The 26,213-nt window shown below is 39.1% G+C and overlaps 2 protein-coding genes across 5 annotated transcripts; one reads left to right on the top strand and one right to left on the bottom strand.

Annotated features, from left to right (window-relative positions):
* Positions 1 to 3,211: 3,211 nt before the first annotated feature.
* LOC103707072 (uncharacterized) lies at positions 3,212 to 10,653 on the top strand. 4 transcript variants are annotated; one of them, XM_088707392.2, is made up of 8 exons: positions 3,530 to 3,710; positions 5,278 to 5,386; positions 6,330 to 6,602; positions 6,966 to 8,121; positions 8,401 to 8,451; positions 8,631 to 8,717; positions 9,276 to 9,410; positions 10,185 to 10,653. In XM_088707392.2, exons 4-8 carry the CDS (start codon positions 6,982 to 6,984, stop codon positions 10,317 to 10,319), a joined length of 1,548 nt encoding a protein of 515 aa, XP_088563518.2. In that variant the 5' UTR covers positions 3,530 to 3,710; positions 5,278 to 5,386; positions 6,330 to 6,602; positions 6,966 to 6,981; the 3' UTR covers positions 10,320 to 10,653. The 4 variants fall into 4 exon arrangements, with proteins under 4 accessions (XP_038984004.3, XP_088563518.2, XP_008789648.4 ...); XM_017842777.5 differs by lacking the exon at positions 3,530 to 3,710 and adding an exon at positions 4,398 to 4,684; XM_039128076.3 differs by lacking the exon at positions 6,330 to 6,602 and having other exon boundaries at positions 3,212 to 3,710.
* Positions 10,654 to 21,104: 10,451 nt separating this feature from the next.
* Positions 21,105 to 24,291, bottom strand: LOC103707073 (uncharacterized). Its single transcript, XM_026804643.4, has one exon. The coding sequence runs from the start codon at positions 22,925 to 22,927 to the stop codon at positions 21,707 to 21,709; it is 1,221 nt and encodes a 406-aa protein (XP_026660444.4). The 5' UTR covers positions 22,928 to 24,291; the 3' UTR covers positions 21,105 to 21,706.
* Positions 24,292 to 26,213: the final 1,922 nt, after the last annotated feature.

The following is a 26,213-nucleotide window of genomic DNA, read 5'->3' as shown; positions in this document are numbered from 1 at the left end:
CACCAGAGTCCATCAAATTTTTGTCCTTAAGCATGTGTCGGTGAGAATAGCACTAGATTGGATGATGCTTTGAAAATATCCTCCCGTTGCACCTTTTTCTAAAATATTTTTATTTATCTACCTATGTTTCTGAGAAATTCCAACATGCAATTCTGATATACTTTTCTCCCACTCGTAGAGTTAAGTATTGACCGTAACCTAACTTTTTTAGGTCACGTCTTTTGGCCAATGAGATGAATGGAAATGGAGGCCGCCGTCGTATAAGATGGTGGATTCCAGATCTACCTAAGTCAATCGTTGCCCACATTTTGACTAAGAAATGGAGATTAGTAATTTGACATCCTGCTTATCTAGAGAGAAATATGGCACGAAGTCACCAACAAAAGCCCTACTTCTAACGGGAAGGCAAGAAGAGACAAAAGCCATTCTAAGCACGGAGACGAATCAAAATCCTTCGGCTGCTAAGGGTCACATCGTTGTGCCTTTGGCATTCTTTACGTGTGGCCCAACAGCCTCCAAGAGAGGAACTCTAGTCCCAGGGAAAGAACAAGAGAATCCATCTGGAGAATACTGCAACACTCCAAGATCCAATTGGGTGTCCTAGAAATTAATTCAGCGAGCAAGTTTTGCTCCCACACCCTGAAAGTTCCTGAAAGTAGAATGAAATTAAGATCAGAAAAGGAAACAGCAAGCATTCATATCAGATTGCTCTGCCGTAGAAGGCACCAGTCCGCCTGCAGCCCTTGTGGTTGCACCGAAGACCATTAAATCAGTTCTTGGAGAGCCTGAGCATATTGGAGAGGGCTACTTCCGTTTTGTAGCTCATAAAAATTAAGGGTCCTCTACTAGGAGTTCATTTCAACCGAACAAGACAGATGAGCAAACTTATGATGTTATAGCGAAACCTAGGCAAGGAAAACATAAAGTTGAAAGATCTTGGAATGTCAAGAGTTGCCTAGTCATACTATATGTGACATACCTTAGGATTCAGTCATATATTCATACCGGTGGATATATATATGATTATGAGGAAAATTGAACCATAAACATGGATTCATTTTGTTCCTTCCTTTTGTATAGTTTCATCCTTTCAGCGAAATGGTTGGTGGCCAGCTCCCCCATCTTGAAAGTGGGCGAAAAAAGAGGAAAAAAATAAAGAATTCTAAAGCATGAAAGTGGCCTCCACCTCCTCAAAAAAAAAAAAAAAAAGCCTATTACTTTCTATATTTTTTATTGCCCCACATATGTGATGAATTATTTGTATCCCCACCTTCAGCAAACCAATATTCTCTATGAAGTGATGATGCTAAAAGCAGCTCTTCCTTCTTCCAGGAGATCTCCTTCGCATTTACAAACGGGGTCATCAACCAGAATATCAAGCAAAAGGAAAACTCGATGCATCAGTACTACTGATGTTACTCTTTCAAGCGATGATGGTCCCAAGGAAAAAGAGAAGTCCATGAGAATTGAATGTCAACTTCGGGCGAAGACATTCTGGAATAGAATACAATAGAAGGCCAGGTGAGGGGTGGAGACAATAAGGAGATGTCCACCGTAAGAGTGGTTGAGACTAGGCGATGCCCGAAACCAAAGTCCTTTTTTTAACACTTGAAACTAGGAGAGTGGCTTGTGGGCCGGCATTTTGCACTTCAGAATAAAGTAAAGTAGGGCTTGTTTGCCCTCCTTTCCGTCCCTGTGTTTTTGTTTGTCAATGGATTGGTAAAATAATACAGGAGGTTGATGTTGAAGATAACATGCGCACAAGACTTCTGCTACTGCTTGCTTTTGCTTGCACTTTCTTTTGAAAGGAAATGAAGAGACTTTCACTTCCGAAATCTTTAAAGAATTTACGCATAATTTCAAAAAATATATGGCCTTCATCATACAAATTGTTCATTTTAGTTTGTTTTTCTTCCTGGATTTTTGAAAACAAAAAGAAAAAACCGAAGCAATGCCAGACGGATCTTGAGCAATCCAAATTCTATAGCTCCTAAACTGATTAGTTTTGCAGCCAAAGAGTCGGTAAAGAAATGGTCAAGTCCTACTCATCATCTCAATTTAATCGTTACTCTTTGTTATGGCACACCACACCTGATGTTAACCAAATCAAGGTTATATTACTCCCCTCACAATGATTGCACATGAACTAGTTGAATTCTCTAGGCTTCTTTTCTTCTTCCTGTGTTATTTTTTCAGAAATTTAATGGAAAGCTCTCGGACCAGGCCACAGCAGGAAACAAAACTTAATGGTGAAATATTGACACTCTCCTCCTTTAGTACTCAAATCTCTTTGAGATGCATAAAAATTGTCCATCAGTAGCCCAAAGAAAGTTTAAAATGTGATAAATGACGGTGTTTGACTTTGCTAGAAATATGCTGTGGTTGCTTTGAATGCAATATAGTCCAGCTTGTGAGGTCTGAAGTACAGTTGTAAAAATTTTTAATTTTTTTTTTTGTACAATTCCCAGTACTATAATAGCTTGTAGCTTCTCACAAGCAGAGATTGTAAAAACTTTAAAAATAAATACAAAACATAAATAATTTTGACATACAATGTTACTATCAACACTTTTAACTATAATATGGATAACATTATCGTTAAGGGTGGCAAGTGGCAATCAGATCAGGTTAGACCAAGTCCGAGTCGAGTCAGATATATGATAGATCACAAATTTACCTACTCAAATCTGATCTATTTATAAAATAGCTCAAATTTTAGATTTGAAGATGATTATTTTATTAAATAAGTAACTAATTTGATCTTTAATAAATAAAATAAAGTTTAATGGGTTAAGTGGTTAAACATGCGTATGAATTAGGTCATCAAGGGAGGCTCAACTAAAGATAAAGGAAACGAAAAAAAAAAGCGGCAACTTTATAAACTACCTTTATTCTAAACTTTGCCAAAAGAAAAACTTGCACGCTAACGGTCATGTGGACCCTCATTCCTAATGTTGATTACTTAGATGGAGGAATGATTGCAATAGTTCTCAAATTATATATCATCACATCATTACCTAGAGAACAAAGACCATGGTTCATCCATGAATTTCCCATCATCCTAAACTTCAATTTGGTGGATAAAACTCAGGTTACGAACATAAGTACAAAATTCCCCCTCGGATTAATTTTTAAAGAAATATGTTTCTAATAAGCTTAAGAAGGACGAAACCAACTGGCTTTTTTATTTTTCTACCCTGGCCATTCCCCAGGTTGGAATTGGAAGAAGAAGAGGAAATCGTCACAAGAAAAAAAAAACTCATTCGACCTTCAAGAAGAAATCTTTGCTTTTTTTTTTGAGCTGAAATGAGACCTAAAAATTTGACCTTTGCTTCGAATCGGGCCATCAATTTAGGGTTTTTTCAGAGACGAAATCGACGGAAGAAGGAAAGAAAAGGAGAAGGCGAAGGAGGAGTGGGAGAACAGAGAGAGAGAGAGAGAGGAATTTTTTCTGCGGCTGGAATTAGAGGGGCTTTTTGGAGAATTAAATGTCTCCTTTTTGGTTGGACGCTCGGCTCGTTGCCTTCGTGAGCGGCCCCACCTCTCGTCGGATCCGATGGCCGGGATCCAGTCCCGGAGGCGAGGTGTTCGGTTTTGACCGCTATCCGTGTATCGCCGTTGGACTCCTTTCCGATCGTGTATGGAAAACTCGAGTCTTTCGCCTCCTCCCCCCGGTGGAACGATCCCTTTGGACCGGCCTCTCTTCTAAGGTTAGAGAATAAAAAGATCATTTTTTTCGCCTCTTTTGGTTCTGGAATTCGAAAGTTCTGGTCTTTGAGTGTGACATGTCGATTTTTCTTCCGCTTTTTTGAGGGGGTGTGTCGAATTTCTAACGATTTTGAGCGTTTTCTCCGCCACAAATGGTGATGTTTAATTCCTGTTTGTTTGCATGTCATGCCGTGTGGTTTTGGAAGTGGTTGGAATAGCTCCCAGGCTCCCCTAGATTTGGAATAAGGAGTTCTCAGTCTCCTTCTCCTTGCCATCTTGTTCCCTCTTGGGTGGTATAGCTTTTCCTTCGTGGCATAAATAGATTTGGACATGTGTTTGATGGTCGAGCAATCTATTTCTTTCTGTTCAGGCTTTAGGTTTAATTAATTGTGTGTTGTTTTATGTTTATGCTAGTTAATGTTGATCTGCATCGTAATTAGCAATCCCTTGCTGGAAATAACATGCCTTTTGGAGGTTGTTTTTGGTATTTGCTGTTCAAAATCGTATTTTTTTCCCTTCCCTGAATCTAGGAAGCTAGGAGAACCAAGCTAGCTCTGTTTTCTGTCTTAGGTCTGTTAATTTCGAGGCTCAGTTTTATTTTCTTCTTCATCTTCTCTTCTTGTTGATGTGGTTTTTAATCTCCTTGTGTAAGAGCCCATATATTTTTGGGCCTGGGCCGGTCTCTGGCCACGGTACCAGCCCGACACGTGTGGCGGGGGAGGGAGACTCCCGATCGGAGTCTTTTTTTCCTCCCCTGTTCCGACTCTCTCGCTCCGAGTCCACCGGAAGGAGGAGTCTAGGGCGATCAAACCCTACCAAGTTTGAGCCGATCTCCATCTATAAAGGATCCTCTTCCCCTCCTCTTTGGCATCGACCTTGAGAGCTCAGCTATTGGAGGCTTGATCGCTGGGCGTTCCGTGGGGGGAACTGGGTGGGTTCGCAGTCGAGCCGGCTGGAGGAGCTCGCCGGAGGCAAGGTGAGCTACCTCTCCTCCTTTTCCGGTTGTCGGGCCTTTGTTTCCCCTGAATCCAGCCGGCAAGCGGCCGGATTGACTGAGGACAAGCCTCCCCTGTTGCTTTTGTTTTCTTTCTCCCGTTGGCCGGCCATCGCCCAGCATGGCGCGCAGCCGGCACCGCCTTGGGCCGTCGATCCCTGGGGTCGCCCCCCACGGGCGGCAGCTGCCGCCGAGCATTCCCTCCGGGAAGAAGGAAGAAACACACACAGAGAGAGAGAGCCTCCCGGTCCTTTCTTCCTCTTTCCTTGATTTCTCTCTCCTCTCTCAAGTTTCTCTCTCTTCCGTTGGTGCTTTCACTCTCATGTTTTGTATAGGGCTAAAGCGTTCGGGCAGGAAGAAGCCCAACAAGATCTTATACACTATTTTTTTTTTCTCTTCCTATTTTTTTCTCTTAGTATTTTTTCTCTCTAGCTTGGTCCGGGGAGATCATTATTTGTGAGGACTGCTGGATAGTCCTGGGTTGCTAGATGATGGTAGACCCTTTAGAGGATCAATAGAGGATTCTAGATTATCAGATATCCGGAATAATTTTTAATGTTGACTTGATTTTGTAGGGAAACAATTCGTTGGACAAGAGGACATTGAGCAGGGTTCTGCGCACTCCGGTTCGTAGATCGTGGAGTGGGCAGGCGATTAGTTTATCTGGGCCAACTTTGTTGTTTGGTAAGAATTGAGATTATTATTATTCAATAATATTGAAGTTATAATATATTTTTAGGTCTTGCATATTCTTTAGGGCTATGCCATAGGGAGTGTGCTGCCGTGTCGCGTGCCGGACCCGGGTGCTGTGTTCGGAGCATGACACCTTATTTCTAGCTTGATACAATAGGTGGCACATTACTGGATATGTTATTGATGTTGGAATTGAGTTATGTAAGTGATGGTGATTATATGCGCTCACCTGTATCTGTGTATTGGTATGGTTGCTCTGCAAATGGCTTAATAGAGATGGTATATTTGATATGATTTTCTGTGAGCTAACTCTGACAATTGGCCTTTATATTTGCTGCTGCTTTGATTCATCTTCATTGGTAACTTTTTACTGTCTACTTTGGGCGTTTCATTTTCTCTGTTCTTATCAATCTTGCGACACGGTAGCAGCCTTGATTTGGAGGACATATTCTACCATTCATAAGCTTTGAGATTAAACTTTGTTATGGACCCAGAAACATTCGTTTCTGCACGAACAAGATCATGGAAATTGCTGTTTTGAAAGAAGCTTCTCTAAATGAATTCACTCTCTTTGCTATAAGGATATCTTTCACGATTTCATTAGATAAGCACATTTGTTCATGTTGCAGGCATCTTTTAAGATGGAGTATATTTTGTCACCTATGGTTTCATCCATTGAGGGAATTGAGGGATGTTCAAATCTATAATAGTTGTCAGCAAATGGTGTGTACTTGAGTTAGTAGTTAAAATGGTAAACTTTTTCTTGAGTGTTCTCTCTTGGCTGTATGCTTAGATTAGTGACAACATAACTCACTTTAGCTAGCAAGTAATTCTACTAGTCAGTTTATGTTCTAAGAGAATGCTATAAAGTGCACACTGGCAGCTTGCCAATTACCTGTCTGATGTGGCACGAGGGTATTTGTATGTTTCACAGGGTGTCGGTGATCATCTTTGGGGTAAATTTCCTATTTTGCCTCTGCCACACCAGCATCACATCAGATTGCGCAATCTGGTGGGTGCTCCATGGCTTTTTCTAAAGGTGAAAAGATGTGAAAATGGCCTGCATTCTTGTTACTCAGACTGTGCAATGGAACGAAGAGTCAGTATTGCAGGGCTGATGCTATATTCCTGCTTAGCATAAATTATTTGAGCAGAGGAGAGCACTGATTTCTTCATTTTTAGCTACTGCATTTCTCATTTATGAAAGGTAATAAAATGGCAGCTATAGCAACCATTTCATCAAAATCTCTCTCTCTATCTATCTATCTATCTATCTATCTATCTCTGCTGCAGAAATAGGCCTCACTTCTCAGTGCCTTTTGTCTGTTGACCAGCGGTCTTGTTATGTTTGCATTTAAGTTTCCATGGATCTTCTTGTTGATTCTAGGATTTACCTTTGTGTTGCCTTCTTGACATCTGTGGCCTGCACCTCACAATTTACTTTTCTCTCTCAGTATCCTTGTTTACACCTGATATCGAGTGCCAGGCTTTTCTTTTCCCATCTGTACTTGTACTTAAGCGCTTGCATTCCTGATATACATAATTGTTCACTTTAAGTTTTTTGTCGCAGACATTTCCATCCCGAAATGGATGGGTACATGGGTAGGAAAACTGCTGTGGGGCTTGTTTTTTCTAGAGGAGGTTCTATCCTTGTTTTTAGAGAACAGAACTTTGAGGACAGAAGCATCAAGCATTGTAATCGATTAGCATGCAGCACTAGGCTGCACTCCATGAACGGCATCAAAACTGGCAATACAGAAAAGGTCAAATATTCGAGGGGTTTTTTTCACTCTATGAACAGCAGGACGATTACTGGAAGCTCTTCTATATCATGTCATGCCTGTGACCCTAGAAAGACTCATCAAGAGCCACGGAGACAAACATCTTTGCAAGGGAGAGCTATTGCAGAGAGCAGTAATAGGCAGAGGGAGATTGAAGATTTGGATTGTGAAGGCAGAAGATGGGAGGTAGACAACTTGGGATATCATAGCAGACAGGAGGGGCCAAAAGATTCTGAATCCATTCACATAACTAGATGCAATCAGACTGTATTTTCTGATCGTGATGACTTTGGACCTGTAAATCCTCAAGGGCTTTCCAGAAATGCAGCTGAAGCATCGGGAAGCTGCAGCACTAGATTGAATTCAAGAGCGTGTAAGCAAGTCAGCCGGCAATGCAGATATGGTGATCAGGAAGCCTCGTCTAGTTCCTCCACCAGGCATTCTTTTACATCCAGAAATGCCAGCCGGGCTGCTAGGCATGCTTCAAGAGGTGGGGGAGCTGAGTCAAAGAAGTATGATCTCAAACATCTTCGGTGCACATCATCAGATATTCTTCCATCAGGTTGTTCTTCCTCCAATTCTGGTGTTAACAGAAGGGTTAACACACTAAGAAAGAGATCCTTGAATGGAGGGAGTTTGTCAGCAAGAGGCCAAAGCAAGAATGCATTAAGTGGAGCAAATTCGGGTTCTCCAAACAGAGGTTCTTCCATCCATGGCCTCTCTCTTCCAGAGCACTCGATGCCTCAACAGGCTTTAAGAAGGACGGGTGCAGTCTTGGTAAGAACACGCCGGTCTCCTAGTGGGGTGACTAGAACAAGGTTATCAGAAGAAAGAGATCACCCTCTTTCAGCACCTGAGCCTGAATATAGCAGCACACAAATGTTCAATGTCCCTATGGGAGATGGAAATGGCTGCCAGCACTTTAGCATGGAAGGAATTGCAGAGGTACTCATATCTTCTGCTCTCAAAATTGGAAACTCTCACAAAACTTAGCCAATATGTTGGTCGAATTTTGATGCCTAAAATCCAGTAAGAAAAGAGAAATTTACAGAGATCAGAAATCAGTGATGTAACGACTATCGTGTTCTTTCATTTAAGCTGTTAACGGTTCTTGTAACTAAAATTTTATTTTCTTATTTTAACATATCCTAATGCTAATTGTGTAACGAGCTTGCTCTTTGAACTAGGCATTTGAAAATGAAAGAGCTGCTTTCTGATGTGCAGGTTCCGTTGCCACTGGAGAGGATTGAACAGGATGAGGAATTAACTTATGAGGTTTTTAATCTCTTTTTTCTCCCGTCCATTTTATTTACCTATTTATTGACGATGACTATTTCATAAAGCCAGTAAGGGATTGGCCAAAAATGAATTTTTAAAGTCAATCCCTGACTGTGGGGATGAAGCATGGGTTTAAAGTCACAGTATCAATAACAAGATTGCTATATTTCTTGCAGCAACTATCGGGGCTAGTTTTGGATGGCCTGAACTTCCACGATCAACATAGCGACATGAGGATGGACATCGATAATATGACATATGAGGTTCATTCTATTATTTAATTGCTTATATTGTCATAGACTGAGTGATTGCAGTTTTGTCTTCATAAAGTGTTTTTATCTTAGCCCTCCATCTTGTTTATTTTATTGCCTGCAGTTGAAAACAATAAAGGTAACATACTTCTGGTTAAAGAAGAATAGGAACTGCTTCTGGCTCTACCAGAAATATCAACTAATAAATGACCAGTGTTTTAATTGCAGATGTAATTTTGATTCAAACTGTAGGAAATGGTCTTCAACCTTTTAAAGATTGCTAACTATGAAGCTATCCCTCTGTTGCGATCCTTAATTTTTTTTTTTTTCCATCTTCAGTTGTCCATAGATCACTGTGACTTTCTCCATAGTTTATAAAGTTGAAATTCAATAACATATTTCTAACCAATACTAAGATGGCCATCGTCTCAAATATGTCACTGTTTTTTTTTCATAATTTTTTGGGAGGTTATTTATCTATTAAAACTTCAGCTTTCGGAGTCTTTAAGATTATTTATTGTTTGTAGGATTTCATTAACTTATCCAAGAAAATATGTTTTGCGCGAGCAGGAATTGTTAGCCCTGGAGGAGAAAATGGGCACTGTCAGTACAGCCCTCACAGAAGAAGCATTGTCAAAATGTCTTGAAAGAAGCATATATGTGTTTGCTTGCTGTGAGGAAGATATCAAATGCAGCATATGCCAGGTTATGCACACTTCTCAGAACTTGTTATAAAATCCGTACCAATTTTTGCATTTCCAATATGTACCTTCATCTGACATGGAATACACCTCATGGAAAATTACCCTGCAAACTGTTCTTTTCCATTTCATTGTATCCCACGAGCAAGGCATTTACTCTTCGCAGCCAATTTATCATGCCTCATCTAGTCATCTTTATCATAAACACAGGAATTGGCTTTTCCAATACGCATCGTTGGCTATATATAAGTCTAATATTTGCATTACTGTGTACTAGTTTGACTTATCAGATGTGGTGCTTCTTTGTTTGCATACCACAAAGCCTTTAGCTGGTGCAGCGGCTATAGCTGTTGGACCAAAAACCTGTGCTTGTTGAGTTTGTTTATTCAAGGGGGAAAATTTATTAGTTTCCTTTCCAAATTGATCGATAATACAAAATAGAAAACCCTGTAAGAAGAAGCCGCTTCATGGATTTTTATTGCGAAAAAAATAAAAGAGAAGAGGACGGTTGGTAATCTGGTTTTGATCTCATCGCAAATAGCGTATGGTGCATGACATGGTGGTGATGGAGTCCTCACCATCAGATCTCTGTTTGATGCTCATGTGCCTATGTGCAGTTCCAAGGCCACTTGCTGCAGCAGGTGCTCATGGTGGCCAATATTGCTGCAACATGGGGGCTGATTGCTCCTAAGATAGTTTGACATGGTTCTGTTTGTGAGGCGACGTGCCTAATGTTTTCTTCTTTGTCTTCTGTTTTCTTTCAATCTCTCTCTTTCAGGAAGAATATGTCGACCGAGATGAGGTGGGCAAGTTGGCATGCAAGCATCGTTACCATGTAACCTGCATTCATCAGTGGCTTCGGCAGAAGAACTGGTGCCCTATCTGCAAAGCCTCTGCACGTCCAGTCTCCTGAAGCCCTCGTAGCTTAACCACTGCAACAAGGATAGCTGAACTTACCTGTTTACAGCTCTCTCCTATCTTTGTGAATAACATCATCCTTCACATTCTTTTGGAATAATGTGTATAGATCATGGGGGCTTTTCCAAATTATTTTTTGCCGCCCCAATTGTCAGCAAAACTGTGTTTTCTTCTTTTCTTTTTCTTTTTTTTTGCTAGAGAAACTGTATTTTCTTTAAGAAAGGAAAAATGCTGTCAATGGGAAACCTTCTTATATGGGGGCTTCCTGCTCCTATTTGATTTGTTTTGTTTTCCATCATTAAACTTATAAAATGGTGGTTTCAGGGTCATTGCCTGATTTTGTGATGGTTGGCTAAGGGACAGGTCTTTTGTGGGTAGTGATGTATCCTGAATAACCATGTCAATCACTGGAATTAAAACTTCAAGCAAAATTAAAACAAGCACATGAACGACTTTCTTTCGTGTTTCTGTTATGCATGGATAACATTCCATTGCAATGAATCAGTTGGTTGTTTTTCCATTCTCTAAACAAAGGGCCTGCATTCTTACTTATTTATTTTGACTCAAGGTTGTGTTTTAACTGCTAAGAAATTGTGATTTCTTTTTCTTTTCGGTGGAAGAAGACACAACACGATCGACTTATTGAGTACCCATAGCATCAGAGCACAGATAAGAGTGCCAGATATCTTGCAAGATTGGATGATAACACTTATCCAAGTAACTGAGTCACCATCAAAAGTAGCTGCCTTTCAACCAGAGAGAGACTCCATGGCCCTCCTTCCATTAAAATGGAGGTCTTCAGTCATGAACACAGTGGACTTGAGGCTTCTTCAGGCCTCTTGCTTGACTCATCTCACTCGTCTCTATTCTCTTTATTCCTTCCACTCCATCCATCGCCCACCGCTCGTCGGATCTCACAACCTTTTACCAAGCTAGAACCAGGGAAAACTTGCATGCCCTCACCCCCAATTTGACGGGCTGAATGCCTCTAATCCTTGTAATAGGACTACGGGCCAAATGCCTGATTTTTTTAATATCCTGTCACATTAGCAGGATCCCAGCCCTTATGACAAATGGCTATCAACTAAGTGAGCCTGTAATTTTTCGAAGTTCTCCACGGATTCTGTGAGTCGTTGGGACTATACAAGTAGATATTTTGTTTTTTAACTTTGGTGGAGCAGTGGAATGGACACCCTTCTACTAAGGGAAGCTTGTGAAAGTGTATATAAACGATGTAGTTCATGGTCTGTGGCCTTCCAGTAACTACTAGTGGCTTGGGAGATTTTATGTCAGCCGACCAACAGTGGGGGGCTTGGAGTTCATTCTCTGATTGAGTGCCGGGAGGTCTTGGTGACCAAGCTGGCAGCCAGGTATATTCTAGAGCCGAAGAGTCTCTAAGGTGCTGTGATGAGGGCGAAGTATGGAGATCCGGTTGACCGATCAGTCATTTGTAGCAGGCGAGGATGCTCCTTCATATGGCAAGAGATTTGCTAAAGCCCTGGTCGTATCTCCGATGATCAGATGAGAGATCGGAGACAGACGGTCTATTGACATCCTATAGGATAGGTAATTATCCGAGATTCCTCTGCGAGATTGGCCCACCCTAATTGATCAGAGCTAGCTGGAGGATGTAGGGTATGTGATCTTTTTGCCTAGGGGAACGGAGATGGGATGAGGCTCTTGTTAGGCTAGTTTTTGGGATGTAGCTCGCGGAGCGGGGTCTTGTCTTTTTCGATCCCTACAGGCGAGGCAGTGGACAGACAAGTCTGAAGTATGACTGGAAGGTCGGCGGTGCGGGCCCGAGACTTGCCTGGGTTGGTCGGAAAGCCCTCAGCTTGGCAGATTGATGAAAGGTGGATCTGAAGGATGTACATCCATCCCTGTGTAGCACTATTCATTTGGAAGGTGGTTTAGGGGTGTTTACCTACTAGAGAGGTGCTAGCAAGCGATGAGTGAGGATTCCGTCAGCTTGCCCGATATGCTTGGAGGTAGAGGAATCCATATACCATGTGCTGATAGAGTGCCCACGGGCCAGACAGATCTGAGAGTGTGTTGTAGCTTATCCCGACTAGCGGCAGAGGTGGATGTTGATCGAGAAGCTGCTGCACTTTCTGGCAGCCTCCCTATAGGGACCTAGCTTCATGGAGAGGGAGACGCGAGCCGCCTGCCCAGCGTACCACTGCTGGTTAGATAGGAACGCCCGGGTCTTTGAGAGTAGTAACAATCCTCCGAGGATAGTGGCAAATAGAGCTCTACAGCAAGTGGCGGAGATTCTTGGCACTATTGTGGTCTCATATTCTGAGAATGCTGGAGAAATGTGGGGCCCACATTCTGCTCTTGCATCGTTCAGGACTAGACTTGTCTCTTGGGTGCCTCCATCCTCTGGTTATCTTAAGATAAACTTTGATGGCAGTATCGGTGACAGCCGGAGCTGTGGCGGTATGAGCTTCGTTATCAAAGACCATAGTGCCAAACTGGTGGCGACCACGGGTCGACGTATTTTTGACACGTTTGCTGTCTATGCCGAGCTCAGAGCTGCTTAAGAGGGCATTACCTTCACGAGGCGCATTTTGGATACAGATCATCTCCTCCTCGAGGGCAACTCGACCACAGTGGTCGAGTGGATCCAGGGTTCAGGAGGCGTAGTAGAGGGTCGGCTGTTGTTTGACGACATTTGCAGGCTCCTGGGGAAATGTGACTTCTATACGGCCACGCATATTTACAGGACGGCAAATTGTGCGACTGACTGGGTTACATCATTTATTGCCTACCATTTTAGGGGCCTTATATGGGAAAACCAAAAGTCCCTGCCGGAGCCTTTTAGTGAGCTACTATTTTCTGACTTTGTTGGCCGTATTTACACCTGTTGCTTCTGAGCTGCCGTTGTACAAGGAAAAAAAAAGAAACCTACTAGTTGACAAGGATTTCTAATTTGATGCCCGCAAATTGGAAAGGCTTTTTAGGTGCTCGTAGTTGCACAAAGGGAAGCCGGCGCTTAGGCCACAGGTGAAATTGTGTGAACAGTGAAAATATGATCATGGCATCAAATTAGCTAAGAAATATCTGTGTAAGCTCCCAACGATCTGCTGCCAGAGTTCACGACTTTGTCAGCAATTTCTTATTGTCATTTGATGCCATGCTTTGGATGGACATGTTGTTACAGCTGTTCCAAATCGCTCGCAAGAAAATCCCAAGCTCTACTTGCAGTGTTGCTCATAGGTTTAGTTTCAAGATTTTATCAAACTGATTGAATGTTGCATATGAAAAATCAAAGCCTAACGTCAACGTTTTTAAAAATATGTGAAGGAAATTAGTGCTTGAGTGGAAAATGGATATAGCATTGTATTGTAGCCCCGTATCAACTAATAAAATAGGTGCCATATGGGTTTATTAGCATGAACCAATCTGTTTTTCGATAGTTTAAGCTTTTGGACTATGAGCCTATGACAAGCAGTATCAGAGCGAGGTCTAGTGTGTCATAACCCTTATTAGTCATGCCAACATACATGACAAGGTTGGATGGGGGGAATGTCATAATCCCACATCGACGGTTAAAAAAGTTTCGCAAACCATAGAAGAAGCTTGAGGTGGGTATTTTCCTCTTCCATTTTTTTTATGTTACATGCCATAAATAATAAAAAATAAAAAATATAAGAAAATCATGCCAAAATTTTAGTTAGAGCTTATATCTAGTCAATTTATATATATATATATATATATATATTGGCATGATTTGTGACATCTTAAATCCCAGTTAGATCTATGCAATGATATAACTTTTCAATTTTTGGATATTTATTTTATTTTTTATTAAAAGATAATTTCAAATAAAAAATTAATAAAAAAATCATATATAGAGGTCCAGCTTTAAATACTTCTTGGATAAAGGTCCAGCTTTAAAGTAATTTTTAAATTAATTCAGCTATTAGTTCTTAATATCTTCCAAAAAAAAACCGGTACCTCCTATCAGCCATAACTAAAATTTAATTTTCAAAATTTTATTTAAGTTAAATAATATTTTTAGTAAAATTATAAAACATATATCAATTAAAATTATTTTTAATATTATTAATAAATTTATTTTTTCTACTATTACCAATCTGGCTGATGAGGCTGTGCATCATGCAGGAATCTTGGACTTTCCAGGATCCCTCGGTACTTAGGATCATTATCTGAAATCGGATTATATCCTTCCTTGTGGATATGTACCGTCTGGTATCATTGCCCCCGGCATCAGTCATAATTCAGGGACAAATAGAAGCTCGCAATCCTCGGAAAACGAACCCAATCAGAAACATCAAAGAGAAAGAAAGCCTCCAAAGAAGAAAAGGTTCAGCTGTTCTTTTCCCAGCAGAGCAAAACATACAAAACAGCAAACAATTGCCATTGGAAAAATGTGGCCCTAAAGATCGTCCTAGCCAAAAAAATAAAAATAAAAAAAATTCTATATAGGAAAATAGAAGACAAAAAATACAGAAAAATAAAGATGATAGAAGAATAATCCAGGTGAACAGACTCGACAAAGCTGAATAGGAAAATTTTTCTTTGCATTTCTTTTCCTATCGTAATATGGCTAGGAGTCCTCTCAATTGAACACAAGTTCTTTTTGTCTTTCAGTAGAATTGAATACAAGTTCTCTTAGGCATTGAACAAGGTTCCAGTCCCTTACATTTTAGCTAGAAAGAAAAGATACATATACAGTTTCAATGGAACACTATCTTATTAATTACAATTTTTTCCCATAATCATAAGCAGGTCCTGCCGTGTCTGGTCCAAAAGAAGATAAGTGAGAGACTACATCATGGATGATCATAACCAATTATTACATATTTCCACATATATTATGCTAAAGATTGACAGTCTTTGATATGTATCAGCAAGCCGCCAGAAGCATTCATTCCTCCTTAAGTTCCAATTCCCAGAAACAAAGCATGTGTCACATAAGATAGGAAGCTTAGGGTGCTTTTACATTGCAACTAAAAGTAAAAGTTAGCAGCAAACCACAGGAGATGAAAAACTTAGTAGCAAAAATTCTATTGTATAAAACAAATGAAAGAGTTTTAGTATAAGAACAGAGCTGCAATAAAAAAAAGCACCCCAACTGGTAGAAATCACCAGATAGGAATATTTATTCAATGGGTGGTAAATATTGAATAACATGATTGTTCATCCAAGACCCATTTTCAGCAAGCTCATTAACCTACTGTGCCAATCTTTTATGTACTTAATATCAATATCCTGGTCTTCATTGAAAACTCGTACACTTTTCCAATGCATATGTCAGAAAGCAACAAAATTTCCTTTATGCAGTATCCAGCTGATAGCATCAGGGCTCTAAATAACACCCAGCAACCTGATCCTAACAGAATAATCAGATGTGGCTTCCTGATTGTGTTGAGTTTCGACATGGGTATTATCTCAACTGGTATCCAGAGAACAGCTCTGAAACGATATTGATATAGCTTCTGCATATCTACCTACCACTGAAGAAGCATTGTTCTGACTGCATAGATTCTATTTCATACTCTAGTCATATTCTAATAGTAGGATTTTATTTTTCATATTATGATGATTCTACTTCTTAACTTATGGGTTTATACTATGGTCAAAGAATCCTTATTAAGGTAGAATTAGTCTAAAAATCCTATTATGGATATAAGTTGAGTTAGGAAAGCCTTAAAATCATTAGGATTTTTCCTTGAAAAGTTTGTTCGCATTTAACATATACATTTTACTCTATAGTGACTAAAATTATGTAACTTGCTTTCTCCAAAACCTTCTTTTTCTTTTGTTAGTCTTTTTACAAATCTGCTTGCTAACAATGTTTTTTGTCATAGGAGCCCTTAATTGTTTTTTTACATAAGAGAGTTTAATTCCTTTTTATGTCAGCCCTCATTCGTTTCTCCAAAAGAAAGGAAAACTTGTTATGTAAGTTGCACTCTAAAGCTAAAAGAAGCCTATGATGGCCGATGTAAGAAATACTCCATCATTATAATGCACTCCAGATTTTGAGCACTAACGTGAGGGTTTCACCTCTTCTTCTATATGGGGTGGTTACATTCTTTGAGGGTGCAAATCCTTCAAGCCAAAGTGCAATGACTGGGTCTTTTTATGTTGCCAAATGACCATCTTTTTCTATCTCTGTCAGGGTTTTTCTAGCTTTTGCACTCTCTTGTTTTTTTTTCTCAGTCTAAGCCCTTAAGAACATTAATGAAAATCACTTAAACATCTTCAAATCCCTTGATATCTAATCCACGACATTTTTCTGACCTCCCAACATGATTCTTCCGTCTCTCTTTTCAAAAGTTCATAGCTTGTTTCTCACATAAGCTCCATTACAACTCATCTAAGCCTCGTTACCTATTCCTTACTCTCACTCTGAAAAAAAAGAGAGTCCAATATTAGAATTCACAGAAGATTACCCTTCTCGTTCACTTCATCCAAAACTCAGGCATGATTTCAACTCCAGCAGATTATATTTTACAGCTTTGTTTACATAAACTTTATTTACTCTAGCAGATCTTTCTCTCTCCCCCCTACCAACCCCCTTCTCTCTCCTCCTCACCGGCCATATACATGTATATGGTTGTGAAAGTATGTGCACATGTACATATGTACATACATGCATCTATTACATAATCTGTGTATATGTATGTGTATGCATTACTTTTGTACTAATGAATGTTCTGAATCTGTAACCCATAAACTAGGTATTATCATAATAATGCATTAAATTTAAGATAGAATGCACTAAATAAATGATAATCAAAGTTTGAAATCCTATTCAGTTGAAGCTACATCAAATCATAAGGACAAAAGGAAGGTGTGAACCTCCTATTTATGAATTTAAATAGACTCTTGTCATAAGTTTTGAAAGTAAGGCTTAAGTAAAGTATTGAAGATGTTGGGAAAAAATGATCAAAGGACACAATAATTCTAGAAGATTTATCGAAGGGCCACTTGGTATTTGATAATGGCTTAGAGTCCAAATCAAACATAAAAAGAGAAATGAGTACTAGACATATATGAACTTGAATCTAATTACTTTATTGAGTTCGGATTAAAATCTTTTACAGATTTCACTAGAACTGGCAATGTCAAATAACATCATAAAGGCCATCTTTCACTGAGAAATTTTAGAGAATACACATGTATGTATCTATATGTATCAGCAGTGTGCCTCTACAACTACTTATTATAATTACCATATGATTCATCATTTTTTCCATATAAACAACATTTCAACCTCTGCAACACATTGCCCTAGTTTGCGTGAAGCTTTTGCACAATAGACTTTATTGTAACTAATTTGGTCTTGTGAGAACTTCAAAGTAACTTAAGAAGATTAGTACCAACAGAAGGAGAAGTTTGTAGCAAACTAAATAATAAAATTAAAAGATGAAGCGATATCTTCGTTTGTGTCGAGTTTTTTTTTCTTCTTTTAACTCTTGATTTTGCATACTTTGTTAACTCATTCAGCCATAGATCAATAGCAATTTGACAACCAATTAGGAGAATAAATTGAACTAAATGTAATGAAAAAATAAAGTAAACCCAGCAAAGTATGATTTAAAGTTTCGCACAAAGCTCCAAAGTTGAAACCAGAATATTTTGATTTCAGCTTGACTTGATCCAAAAATATGGTTAGTCTCAGAATTAACTTGTAAAACCATACTGTTGCATATATAAGCTATTTATGCTAATGTTTTGTGGCCTCTTTTTTTCTCTGAATATTAGGCAGCACTTTCTTTAGATTGAACTTGCAGGTTTTTAGAAGATTTGGAAGCCTTGCAATATTAGGCTCTCAAGACATTTGAAGAATTTTCTTTTACTTCAAAAGGTTCAACTAATCTAGAGCTCATATATTATAGACATTGAGATTTCGTTTCTTATATAGCCATCAACTGGGAAAATGACATGTTGCATCCAAACATGTCTTGACATTGTATTTTCCAGGGAAAAAATGATTTTCATAGTGTAACACTCTCGATATGATACATCCAAATGTCCAAACAAAATAATATCTTTTAAATGTTATTGTTGATTACTTTGTTTATTTACCTATTTTTCCTAATTTTAATTGCCTACTCACATTTTCTAATTTTTTTCAGATATAAAGACCAAAACTGGAGCCAAACTGCCTAAACCACCAAAATCACTGAAGCCGCTGAAAGCAAAACTCATTTGGTCTGAAGGAAAACAAAGCTAAAACTAACTCTGCTAACCTTGCTGAAAACATGAACCATCTAAGCTTGGAAATATGCCCCGCACATGGAAGCCACCTTTTAAGTTTGTTGAAAAGATCTGTATGGAGGTCATTAAGTATACAAGCATACCTATATATTCTGATGCATACATGCATGAACATAGAATGTAAATAATATATCAAATACTCATTAATGCATAGACATATACATATGTCAGCATCTACCGATCTTCCCATGTTTTGTATGATTTATTGTCTGCTTGTAATTTTATATATTAACATACATAGAAAGAAAGACACATATATACATAGACATGCAGACATACATACACAAATACATCAATGAAAATACATAACATAACATAAGATTATATATATATATATATATATATATATATATATATATATATATGCATAAATAAAATACGTATAAACCACTAGCATTTGGTATGCACAAACACTAATATTACCTAAACTGCATTCCTACTGGGAAGTTGGAATTTTGGCCAATAATTTTTGACTTACTAATGAATGTAAGCTCCACTATTGATACTTTCCTTCTTCCATCTTTTAGACTCTTTCCAAGTCTAGGAGATGTGGAGAATTTTTTCTCTTGATTTCCTCATCTTAAACTACACATGATGAAAGATGAATATGCATGCCTGTCTAAAGGCACTTTAGATTTCATGGCAGGCCCTACATTTTTCAAAGGATGTCTGGTAAAAGTTTAGCACCATTTTTTCCTTCTGAAAGCTAGTTTCGAAATTTTTCTCGATCTCTAATGGATCAAGTCAATCTTGAGGCAACCCAGTGCATCTGGGATAAGGCTTGTTATTTGAGGTGTAAACATTAAAATCTCATACAGCAGTATCAGTCTGAGATGTTTAGGTCTAACATATTTATAGTTAATACAATAAGATGCATAACCAATCTGCCACGAAAAAAAATGGTTTACATAAAAAAAAAAACAAAAGAAACCAAAGCTGTGAATCATAGATTCACAAAACTGCTCCATATTATTTCATGATTTGATATGATATGCTAAAAATAGCAATATGGAAAGTTCATGGACCAATGTTATTCCTGACTAAAAAACAACTAAAATTTCCAATAAATAGTACATAAAGGGAAAAATGAAGATATGATTCACTAAATTTACTTCTGACCTTGGTTCATATATATGTATGTGTGCATGTATATGTATATGTGTGTATATGCATCTGTATATGTATGTATGTACATACATATTTCTGTGTGCATATGCATTCTCAATAAAACTAAAGCTCATACATTTTCTAATATACATTAACATTAATAAATTATTCCATTTTATTTTAACTGTTCATATAAAATATGAGATTTTTGGAGAAAGATAGTATACATGAGTTTTACAACCGAAAAAGCATACCCTACCTAGTCTGATGATTAGAGTATCTTTAACAGGTTTTCTGCACCTTGCATATTATTGTTCACCCAATCAAGTCAAAGTTATTGTTAGTCTTTATCACGAAAACTGTTATGGTTAGAGTATCTTTTTAGGTTTTGATTGTACAGATATGTACCAATTCAATAACCTAAACTAATAAACATACAATCTTACTTGGATAATATACAAGGATATATATGACATTGTATAGTGATGTTTAAAGCTAGGCAGTCCAATTAGTACATGGCGGTATTTCAAATTACCATCTATTTTAACGTCAATACAGTCATGCATGTTCTGGATGATAAGCCAGAGAAGAAGATTAACTATTCGAAACATGTTTCGCAATCATTTTTAAGTCTGCATTTGGAGGTTGTAATCTAAAAATAATGACTTCTTTCATGAATTTATAATTTTTAAATCTTAGAATTTCAGGTCTTGTGGAAAGTATTTGGTTGTTAGAGAGAGAAGTTCAAAAAACAACTAAGAGAGAAAAACACAAATATGAAAAGTAGATATTTTCAATTTCAAGATTTTAAGATCATTTTGAGATTTCATCACACAACCAAACACCTCACCTTACAACATCAAGATGAGTAATTTCAAAAGCCACGAAATATCATGATTTTCCAGTATATCCACATGCAGCCTAAGCCATTTAATATAGTGTCCACTTCTCTCTCTTTTTTGTATCATTGTCCCTTTGAAGTACCACACCACTGCATAGCATTCCGTGTCTCTGTAACCAAACTCAGAATTGTAGGGCGCGGTTAATGTAGAAGTGGCACGAGCATGTATGATACATAATACCTCTAACCAGGATGGATGATACTATGTACTTTCTACATGCCTGCTCTTCATAAGGCACTTTCAGTTGCCACTGTGAGCAATATTGTATGTTCTCTAAATAATCTCAAAATTTGAAAATTTTATGATAAACATAAAAGTCTCCACAAAAACATGATAACACAAGCCCAATCAGCATGTTGTGATTCTCACTGCATAGTAGAAATCAGCAAAGAGGAAGTCAAAATATGAAACAGTGAGTCGTTCTATTTAAGAAACAATATTTGCTTAAAGATGCTACACATCCAAAACAACTCAACATTGATACTACAGAAATATGTCAATTAAGAGCCTAGAAGAATGTAAGAAATAAGGCAGTTATATAAAATTGGTAGCAAAGGACATACACAGCATTCTTTCACATACTTGATTTCTTATGTATCACTTGATGAGATAATTCAAATTTAATCTTCTGAAACAATTCATGAAATGGTAAGATCACTACTAAAACCGACGAAGCAATTTATGCAATTAATAATACATACAACAAGACCCCGCAAGACCTACAAGACATGATTGAACCTATACCAAATTACTAATCAATATTCCTGCAAAACTGTTTTCCTCCACATTGGCTGTAAATTATGTCAAAGCTTGAGATTTCTGGTTGTGGTGGAAGATATCCCCCTCACGGATGCTGACACATACAGCAAATGCACCAAACAGGGAATTCTTTTAAAAAACTTTCCTTCAGATGGACTGATTTAAGGAATGTGATCTTCAAGAAGGCCCATGCCTTTACAGAAATTTTTCGCTCTAAACTCTGATGATTTTCTACCAGAGAAGAGAGCCATTAATCTGAGTTTAGTTCTGTCCAGACTTGCCCAAAGGCCACCCCTTGAGGCTGTTAGAGATCCACCCAGCAACAATTTCGTAGATCTAGAAAGCTTGATATGAATCTGCCTTATTCTTCAAATGAACGGAGGCATATTTTCTCAAGTAGCAATGGCCAGTCTTCACCAAGCTGCAGTGGGTTTAGCTCCATTGCTACCCTAAAATCCTGTAGAGATATTGAACACAACTTTCTCAGATCATGTGTACCCTCTGAAGACCCACCACTACTCTGTACATGCATGTGCTTTCCCGGCCAAAAACCATTTATAGGCTTAGCTACAGGTTGCTTTATTGATTCGTGTCCTGACCTTTCTCCTACTAGCACAACACATGACCTAATCAGGTTCTTCAAGTAAGCATCTAAGCCATTATTCAGTAAATTAGCACATTCCATAGTCACCCCTCCCAAGCCCTGTGACCCTGCTATTTTTTCCATCCATTTCTTCAAAGCCTCAGTACGGCGTAGCTCACCCTCATCATAGTTGCTACTAAAACTACCAGTGCTAGTACTAGTTACCAATGGCAGACATCTCCGTGCCCCACCAACACTAGCAGGACAGAATGGTATCCCGAGTGGAGCCTGAAGATGACCTCTCTTGGAGTTCAAATCATTACTCTGTTCCACCTCCTCTCCATCTTCAACCAGACCCTTGCTATGTACAGAGGCCCGATCATGTGGTGACAAATTCTCCATCCGAGATCTCTTTGCCGGCTGCTCTGCAGGCCCACCTTGATGATGCTGCACAGGTCTCTTCAAATCGCAAGGACCCAAAATGCAATTCTCCCTGAAAATATCTTCATCAGAGGGTACTAAAGATAGGTGGCTTGGTCCAAGAGGATTTGGGCGGTCCTTGATCCTCCGGTCTCGAATGCCAGACCTGACTTTGCGAGGTGATGGTGGCAAGATGTCCCCATTGGACCAAATAGTTGGCGATGGAGTTGAAGCAGCAGGTGCCCGATTAATTCTGTCATCTCCTTGAGGGGATTTTTTCCCTGCACTTCCAATGGGCTTCAGGGCGGCCTTGTCATGAACCAGTGGAGGTGGGGTCTTGGCATGAAAGGCATTCTTAAGGATTGAGCGGATGAGCTGGTTGTGCAATGGGATGTTCTCGCGCCCAAGGATCAAAAGGCAGAACTTGTTGAACTCTGGCTTGCTCAGCTTCTGGGCCAACAACTGATTCAGGTAACCAAAATACCGCTGGGCTCGCTCAGGGCCGAGCTTCTTGGCTATCTGGGACTTGAGGTCGCCGAGACTGATCCGGATGGGGGGCGACATCGTCGGTGGCGGCATCTCTCAATGCAGGGCAGCCATATAATTCACCAGATCAACAGAATTAGGGTTCTCCTCTCGTTCTCTCTATCCTCTCTCTTAATTCAAAGTTAGGGTTTTTCTCCACCTTCTACAAACTACATGAACCAAAGCCAATTCCCTACTGCTCGGCCAAAACAATGCGGACAAAAATTTCACCTTTGGGGCACAAAACCCTAGGGTAAGCCGGGACAGAGAGGCCCACGCCCAAGAACAAAGATCCCCAGCTCGAACTCCTCCAAAAACCCTGGCCGGAAACTTGAATTCCGATCCCGTGGATCGCAACCCTAACGTGAACGGGACCTAGCTAGAGAAGCACCCAATTCGGCGGCCCAGAGCTCGAAAAAGCTATCTCTTTACAGAAGAATTGCTCGTCGGGGAGCTTCCAAAGATCGACTCCGCGCTCTGCGATCGGGGAATCCACTCGAACACGTCGGATCGCAGCGGGCCCACGGTCGGAGTGCGGGATTGGAGGAATCAGAGCGGGAGAGAAGAAGAAAAAGAGGAGGGCAGGGAAAGACCTAATCTTTGGGAAGAGAGGGGAAGGAGGGAAGGCTGAAGCTGACCTTTGGGAGCTCGAAGTGGGGAGGGAGGCGGGGATTCGAAGCGCATCACCGAGCGCAGAGAGAGAGAGAGGGAGAGAGAGAGAGAGAAAGAGAGCTCGAATTCTCTGTATCTCTGCTTCTCGTCTTTGCTTCTGCTTTGCTTCGGGCTCTCCTCGGTCTCTCTTCACCACTACGTCTCTCTTGCTCGCTCGCAAGGGGCTGCAGGATGGGATTGAGCTCTCCTTCTGTCGCTCTCGCTCTCTCGATCGCTGAAAGAGCTAAAAAAGAATATTTTCGCTCTCTCCCCCTCTCTCTCTCTCTCTCTCTCTCTCTCTCTCGTTTCCCCCCTTCTCCCTATCGGCCCTTTGTTTTCAATTTTTAATTATGCTTCCCTTTCCGTGTTTTTTTTTTTTTGTTTTGTATCTTTTTATGTTTGTTTTCCGAGTTTGCCGAGGATTTGGGCTTACTGGCATTGACGGTTAAGAAGTTGGAGTCAATTTTCTTCTTCGATGACGATCACAAATTAGTATTATTATTGTTTATTATTAATATTGTTATTATTGTTGGAAGAAAAAAGTAAATAAAATCAATCTTCGTGAGTTCATTTTGCTCAATTTGAGTGAGAGCGTACATGATGGCAAATATATTTCTTTGTACATTGGAATGAGAGGTAGGCTTTAACATAGGAGTAGATCATAACTGCCAAAAGATGTACCAAGGAGGATTGGAAGCTAGGCTGCAAGGGATTGAGATGGATTAGTGATAGGCAAAAATCCAATTTAATTCATATTTAAAAAAGTCAAAATCCAATTTCCTTTGAGTTGGGTCGGATCAGATTTACTAGTAATTTATTACTTCACTGGATTTTTAATTAAATCATGCCCAAAAATCCAATCATAATAGCATATTTAATTTGTTAATTACATCACAAGCATACTGTGTAACAAAATAATGTTAAACAGCATTTCAAAAACACATTATATATAATAGATTTCATTGATAACTCATAAAAATCAACAAATAAATTATTAATAAGCTATACTCGGAGAAGAAAACTATATCATATATTCGAAGAGGATTTGAAAAATATGTTATACTAATTTGGACACGATTGGGTTTGGTTAAGGTTCAGATTGAAAATTTAGTTATCCAAATTCATGCCGAAGCAAGTCATATTTTTGAATACAAACTTAATCCAAATAACTTCAACATTGGATTAATTTTTGATTGATTCCGTCGCACTTTTCAAGTCATATAGGAAGCCTTTTAATTGCTTTGAGGACTCAATGGAGGACCGAGCAGAGGTTATCAAAAATAACTAATAGCTTTTAGTAAGTGAACTTAACATGGATATAGGAGTGCAAATGGGTCGAGTCGGACTGGAATATGAGCAACCCCGACCCAACCCAGTTTTTTTGTTCAGGTCCTAATGTTGGATCCAGACTCAATCTAATAGAATATCGGATCGGGTCAGATTGGGTTCATTACTAAAATTTCTGATCCAATGGGTCAATCGGTTTAGGTCGGGTCCATATATAATTCGATCTCAATTCAAAAAATTTGGATTTCGATCGAGTCCAAATAAATCTGAAAAAGTATGATTGTATCTGTGAAGCAAAAAGGAGCCTTAATGATTACCCTTTTGGATATTGAAGGACAAAAACCACAAACTAGATAAGGTTGACTACCTGCAAAAACATGCAATATGGGAAACAACCCATGTCTTCATACTTAGGCCTTTTCTAGATCCATTTGTTACTTTGTTGCTACAAATGCTCATTATTCTTTAATAAGCCTTCAAAACCAAGCAATAAAATTGTATGAATTATTCTATATTTTAAATTGAAGCTGTAAACTTAAGATGTAAAATACTCTTCACATACAGGACATGCACATCAATCATAAGGCATAACTTAAAGAACAACATGTGTTCGGACTTTTTCGGGCTCAAATAGTTTACTGAGTTCAGTTCGAGTCGGGTTATAGAGTTGGGAACCCAAAATTGCTCAAAATTCAAATGGGCCGGATTGAGTCTGAATTTAGTAAACTCAAATTCAGCTCGAAAAATGAAATGGATCCAATTTTAGAATCTGACCCGGCCTCACAGGTCCTCTAAAATGAGTCGAATCGGGTCTAAGCGGGTCAGATCCTGGGTCAACCCACCCTATTTGCAACTTTACATGGGTAGGAGTTGGAATTGCATTTAGCGTAGATTGTAAAATTAAGAATGGCCTTCTAATACATTTTGACGACTTATACAAGTCCACCCAATGCATAATAGACTAATGTGCTTGTCAATGTTAATTGCACCCCTCACAACTGTCATATAAAAGGATGATGACGCATGAAGTAACTTGCCAACTAATCTGGATGATGTGGCATATCATTTGACATTGTCATAGCAATTAGTATTGTTAATAATATGAAAGAAACAAAAAGCTTGAAGGCACCAAGAAAAACCATGATTTAATAAATATTTTTCTTTAGATTGCATATATTTAAACATGGTGACATGAATGACAGTTTTATAACAGACCCTCCAAAAAGGTGGGAATGACCCCACCAATAAGGTTTCGCTTGTTTTTGGTTCGTAATCATGTAAGTGCAAAGTTAATGTACGCAATCTTAGGGCTTTATGTTGGTTGATTTTGTAAAGAATAATGCGGATGGTGCTGCTGCCCGCGCTGCGAAGGGAAGGTGCATCGAAGGGTCATTTCAACATT

This window comes from Phoenix dactylifera, chromosome 11 (assembly GCF_051530095.1).
Source record: "Phoenix dactylifera cultivar Ajwa chromosome 11, Ajwa_hap1_PhDact_Kaust_v1.1, whole genome shotgun sequence".
Lineage (NCBI taxonomy): Eukaryota > Viridiplantae > Streptophyta > Magnoliopsida > Arecales > Arecaceae > Phoenix > Phoenix dactylifera.
This window is presented reverse-complemented; position numbering and strand designations above follow the sequence as displayed.

Bases quoted from the DNA above. Each gene is read 5' to 3' on its own strand.
- LOC103707072 (XM_039128076.3), top strand. From the start codon at position 6,982: ATGGATGGGTACATGGGTAGGAAAACTGCTGTGGGGCTTGTTTTTTCT. The intron at 8,122-8,400 runs GTACTCATATCT...TCTGATGTGCAG, and splicing joins GCATGGAAGGAATTGCAGAG to GTTCCGTTGCCACTGGAGAG. The intron at 8,718-9,275 runs GTTCATTCTATT...TTGCGCGAGCAG, and splicing joins TCGATAATATGACATATGAG to GAATTGTTAGCCCTGGAGGA.
- LOC103707073 (XM_026804643.4), bottom strand. From the start codon at position 22,927: ATGCCGCCACCGACGATGTCGCCCCCCATCCGGATCAGTCTCGGCGAC.